Source organism: Malaclemys terrapin, chromosome 21 (assembly GCF_027887155.1).
Source record: "Malaclemys terrapin pileata isolate rMalTer1 chromosome 21, rMalTer1.hap1, whole genome shotgun sequence".
Taxonomy (NCBI): domain Eukaryota; kingdom Metazoa; phylum Chordata; order Testudines; family Emydidae; genus Malaclemys; species Malaclemys terrapin.
Window position 1 is genome coordinate 5002846 of NC_071525.1, and position 5651 is coordinate 5008496.

Sequence of the window (5651 nt, forward strand, 5' to 3'; positions counted from 1 at the left end):
GATGCACCGGGGAAGGAATGGGCACCAAATTGCAAGGCAAAAAAAATTACATCTTCAGCGTCCTGGACACGCACGAAGAGGAAACCCCCGCTGGGCCGTGGCAGAAAACATCCGCCGCGCAGACGCAATTACAGGCCGCAAGCGCGTCACCTAGCGGGTCTCTGCTGCCAAGCCTGCCCCAATCGCTCCAGGTCAGCGCTGCCTCGCGGGCAGCAGGGATGCGCCCAGGTCTCACCTGTGAACGAGGGAGAGGGGACTCAGTCGCGTTTGTGTAAGGTCAGCTGCTGTACGGAAACGGCGCTGCTAAGCCGGGGCTACGTGTGCGTCTGGACTCAGTCCCTCTCCGGCCGTACAAGCAGCTGACGGGACCCAGGCTATTTAGAGCAAATGCTGCGGCTCGCGTCCAGCTCCCCATGGAGCCAGGCCCTGCTTCCAGAGCAGTGGGAGAGGCAGCGTACAGGTGGGGAAACTGAGGCAGGGGAACAGGCTATGGCCAAGGTCACCTGAACAAGCCAGTTCGCTGGTATCCCAGCCCAATATTTTCTCTCGCGCGCTCTCACAGACAAAAATCCTGAGACTGGCTTAAAAACGAATCTACTCGAGGTTCTTTTCTTTTTTGCCTTCAACTTTTTGAAGGCAGCCCTCAGGGGCACAGCAAGGGTTAGTATCACGGTGCCGAGAAACTGCTTGTATGTTTAAAAAAAGGCAGGCTGTGCTTGGCACGTAACTAGGTGACGCCAAGCGCTGGCCCTTTAAGACCACACCAAATAGCGTGAGCTTGGTGATAAAAACATCTCAGCCATTGGCCGCACTGCATTAGCTTTGTTATAGCCGCATGGGCTGCGCTCAGGCCCCTGGACGAAGAGCCCGAGCGAGGGGACAGTTGTTTGCTCCCACTAATCTGTGCCAGTGCTTGGGTTTCCTGGCTGCTAGACCTCTGTGCAGCCCGCTGTCCGGGTGCGCGGTGAGCAGTGACACAGCAGTGCAAGCCGGGGCATCTCTACAAAGAGAGCTTTTCGCCGAGCTGTTGGTTGGACCTCTCCGTTAAGTAGTTGTTAATAGAAGACACAGGCCTCATGCTTCAGCTGCAGTGAGCAGAGAGCGTGCGGGGTGGGAAAGGTGGCACCAAACCACCTCCCCAGCTCTTGGCTTGGCCTGGAGCTGAACAAATCCCCCCCATGTAGCTTAGAGCGCCCTCGGGGCTGCTCCAAGTCATGGGTGCTCAGTGAGGGGGGTTCACAAAGAGCAAGCAACTGGGCCTGGTCCCCCTGCTGGGGTCTCAAGGTGGAAAGGGTTGAGAACAAATCACACCAGCTGGGGACTGTGGCGTTCTGCCCCTCATGACCCCGACCCCGCCCCCGCCATCCTGCCTCTGATGCAGCCCCTATGCTGGGGTGACCAGAGGGAGGGCGAAGAATCTCATCATTATGACAGGATCCTAATGCCCCCCCCAGCTCCAAACACCCTTGAGCTTTAGGCCGGTTGGGAGCTAGCTCTGAGCATCACAGCTCCAGCCCATCTCTGCATTTGACAATGCTCCCGAGCCCCTCCCTGGTTCTTCCCCTGGAGCTCACATGAGCCCCCGTTGGCCCTGAGAACGCAGGGTTGTTTTCCACCCCAGGGGTGCCTGAAACCACAATTGCCATCTGGGTTTGGCAGCCTCGCGCCCAGACGGATGGGCTCCAAATAGATCTGGCAGCAGGGCCAGGCCCCTCCCCGCCTGTGGTCAAAGCCGGAGGGGCGGGATGAGCGGGGATGTGGTCCTTTACCCAGACAGACCAGGGCTAGCAGCAGGGTATAAATGGTGGCCTGTGAGCCACGGGCTACAACAGGCATCAGCGGAGCATCCTACAAGAGCTAGACAAGAGAAACCAGCTGCCACCATGAAGACCCTCACCCTGGTGACTTTGCTGGCTCTGGCGACCCTGTGCCTGTGCCGTGGAGGTAAGACGGGGACCGGGGGCTGCTAGATGCATTAACCAGGCGCTTTCTACCAGCCCACGGCTACGCTGTTGCTTCCCCCGGTGACTGATGTTCTTGGAGCTTAAAATCTCAGCCCTCCCGTTCCCTGACACAGGAGCACACGTAGGATAGTGCGGCTGGGGGCATGCTAGCATCTCATTCGCTGTGGAACGACCGAGCGAATCACTTTGCTGCCCTCTGCCTCAGTTTCCCCATTTGTGCCAGGGGAAGAACTAGGCTGCTGTAGCAGGCTGGGGGGCATTCATGTCGGTCCGGGACTTGGCGAGCTTTGCTTCCAGGTGCAATAGATTCGCAAAGCGGCATGCATGGGGTCACTAGCAAGAGGCCCACTCCAGCCCCAGCAGCTGTTTGGCATTTCCTCTCCGCTGCGCTCTGTTACCTTTCGACCATCCCGCGGTAGCCGCCCAGCTCGGCACAGCCCCGGCAGGAGACAGGCAGCTCACGGGTGAAGGGGGCGTATCGTTTCTGACCCCCTCTCTCTTGGTGCCTTGCAGGCTCGGATCATTCCAACAGCGCTAATGACTCGCCCAGCTCTGAAGGTGAGGCTCGGCCCTGGGTGCGATCCAGCTTCGCTGCCTGCCGTTCAGGGAGCCTTCACGGACGCCCTGGCCCCTGTTCTAAACGCAAGATCCCTGGTCTAGTCAGTGTGCACATGGGTTTAGAGCAGGGGACTGGGAGTCAGGACTCCTGGGTTCTCTTCCCAGCTCAGTTTGTGGAGCGGGGGTCCAGTGACTAGAGCAGGGGAGACAGGGACTCAGGACTCCTGGGTTCCTTTCCCAGCTCAGGGAGGGGAGTGGGGTCCAGTGGTTAGAGTGGGGTGGGGTGGGGAGGGGGATGCAGGACTCCCAGGTGCTATTTCTGGCCCTAGGATAGCCAGGGTGGAAGATTTGCCCCGTTCCACCGAAGCCGTGCAGGGCAGCTACAGGGCAGTCCCGTTACGGCAGCGCTGGGCCTTCCGGAGCAATTCTCCTCACGCCTCCTTTATTTCCTGCCCTTGCAGCATTCGTCTCCAAACAGGACAGCGCCGAGGTGGTGAGGAGACACAAACGGAACTACGTCTACAGCAGGTAAAGGCCACGGGCGTGTGCTCAACCCCCAGCCCGCTGCTGGCGCTGGGGTCCCCTTCCCAAGGCAGCAGGGGGGCGGCAGGGTGTTGACAGGCTCAGCCCAGCTGCAGTTCTCACCAGGCCCCTGTTACCATAGGAACCCTACAGTCGTTCACTGATTCATCCTCCCTGGTGCACCCGGCCGCTCCTGTTCTCGGTGTCGGCCCCTACGGCTGAAATACTTCACTCGAATCTGGGGGCTGGCTGGGAGGGGTGGCCTGTGAGACTCCCAACACCCCTGGATCCAGCCTTAGCCTCAAAGGGCTCAAGGCATCTCACTCCCTACTCAGGAGCTGGACCTAAGTGACTTGCCCATGGTCACGCAGGGCTTCTGTAGCAGAGCAGAGACCTGAACCCAGGCTCGCGCGCTAACCCCTGGGCCAGCCTTCCTGTACCTGGGGCTTGACTGTTATCAGCCAAAGCCCCTCTGGAGGCGACAGCAGCCCGCCCAGCCCTCTGGGGCACAGATCTATTGTCACTACGGGCCCCTGTTGTATAGTTAATACAATAACCCTGCGGCCCTGGCTGATTTTGGACATAAAAAATTCCAGGCTGTTTTTTCGGCAGGGCCCAGCAGCCCTGCCCGCATCCTGGTCCGACCCAGGCATCGCTCATGAGAACGGGATCAGTGCATTCCTCACTCCCTGCCCTAACGTGGGGCCTAGCGTTGTTGCTGCTTTCACCCCAGAGGTGGCTGCATGTCAGCCCCGGAGAACTCAACCCAGTGCACCATTTCCAAGGGCTCTTTGGGGTGGAACGCGGCAGCTGTTTAACAGCCCCCAGCAATGGCGCCCAGGATTAAAAGCGGCCACGTTCCACCCCAGAGGTGGGTGCAGTCCCAAGGCAGGTGCACTGATCCTGGCACGTAGGTGGATTATACGCCGGCCCCCTAAAGCACTTGGAGAACTTTCTATCACTCATTAACCCACCTTGTTCACACGCAGGTTCTACGATCTCATCCACGACCCTCTCGAGGGCAAGCGGGAGATCTGTGAGCTCAACCCCGACTGCGACGAGTTGGCTGACCACATTGGCTTCCAGGAGGCTTACAGAAGATACTATGGGCCGATTTAGAGCTTCCTGGCCCAGAGATCCCCCCACGTCAATCACAGCGCCGGGGAGAGAGAAAGAGGAATTGTTGCCCAAGAAGCACAGCAGGGAGCAGAGAGATCTTCTGCCCCAGGCTGATTTTTGTAACCGTGTGTTAAACGTACAAGCTTTTATGTTCCCTCAGCTGCCAGGCCAGCCCTGCTCCTTGTACTGAGCCCGGAGCGCTTGCGCTTGTATCTATAATGCCGTACTGGCTGTTTCCAGCACGTCGCGCTGTTTTTATGCTATGGAATGTTTCTTTAATGAGGTCTGAGAAAATAAACGTGAGGAGCGGTGCTGCTGTCTCTTTTATTGGGCTGAACGAAGAGAAGAGGGACGGAGCAGCACATGGGGGTGCTAGGGTGGGACTGGGGAGCCCGGCGTTCAATGGCCAGCTCTGTGCGACCCCTTCGTGCCTCGGTTTCCCCATCTTTAAAATGAGGACCATAATACTGCTCTATCTCAGTGCTAAAACTGCTCGCGTGAGGCAATCTAAGTACCTTAGCTAGCTTTCCTTATTAACACATGCCGTAGTGCCCGGGGCCCTGGCTGAACACCCGACACAAAGACCAGCCCGGCCCTGAACCCGTTAGAAGCTAAGCGCGATCTCCAAAGCAGAAACGGGGACCTGGCTCTGGGCTCAGAGACCTCAGCTCGAGCAGGGGGGCTAATGGGCAAACAGCCCTAGCGGGGCAGAGGCCATGGCCGGCTATTCCATAGATAAGAAACTGAAGCTTAACTTCACCGAGTTGCTGGCTCGTGTCCTCTCCTGCTCCTTACTCTCTCCCCCCCACCTTTGCTTCGGGCACAGCGGTGAGTCTAGCCCGCCACCCCCCAGCTCCCTGCAGGGTTCTAGGTTCCAGCCCCCAGCTTCTTGCGAGGGTGGAACTCCGTGTATGTCACTGACCCTGATAGGGTGACCAGACAGCACGTGTGAAAAATCGGGACAAGGGGTGGGGGGGTAATAGGAGCCTATATAAGAAAAAGACCCCAAAATCGGGACCTGTCCCTATAAAATCAGGACATCTGATCACCCTAGACCCTGATGGATTCAACCTTCTGGGTTCCCCGGAGAGTCCGGTAGGGCAAGGCTTGTCCCCTTTCAAAACCTGGGAAAACAACCTGCAGCAGAGGTGGTCCCAGCCCTTCCTGCTCCGATCGGTGAATCGCGCTCCCTGGCAGAGCCAGGAATCCAACCCAGGAGGCCCAGCTCCCAGTCCCTCTTCTTGAACGCTCCAGCTTAGGTGAGAGGAACGAAAGGAATGTAATAGAAATCACCGCTGCTTTCAAGGCACTGCTGGCTGGGGAAAGGAGAGACTCGTCAGCGTTAACAGAAATCACAGCTTCTAAGCAAAGGTTTGTGGTATTCGAGGGAATTGGCCGGCCCTTCCTCTTTGAGGCAAGCAGCCAGGCTCCTCTCCCGAGCGCTGACCCCTCAGAGAGGGAAAATAACACCGAACAAACCAGTTTTTG

At 58.1% G+C, this 5651-nt stretch overlaps 1 protein-coding gene across 1 annotated transcript; it reads left to right on the top strand.

The window, feature by feature from the left end:
• Positions 1-1730: 1730 nt before the first annotated feature.
• On the top strand, positions 1731-4474 carry BGLAP (bone gamma-carboxyglutamate protein). Its single transcript, XM_054011055.1, has 4 exons — positions 1731-1944; positions 2478-2522; positions 2984-3050; positions 4034-4474. The coding sequence occupies exons 1-4, from the start codon at positions 1746-1748 to the stop codon at positions 4161-4163; spliced, it is 441 nt and encodes a 146-aa protein (XP_053867030.1). The 5' UTR covers positions 1731-1745; the 3' UTR covers positions 4164-4474.
• The last annotated feature ends 1177 nt before the right edge of the window (positions 4475-5651 follow it).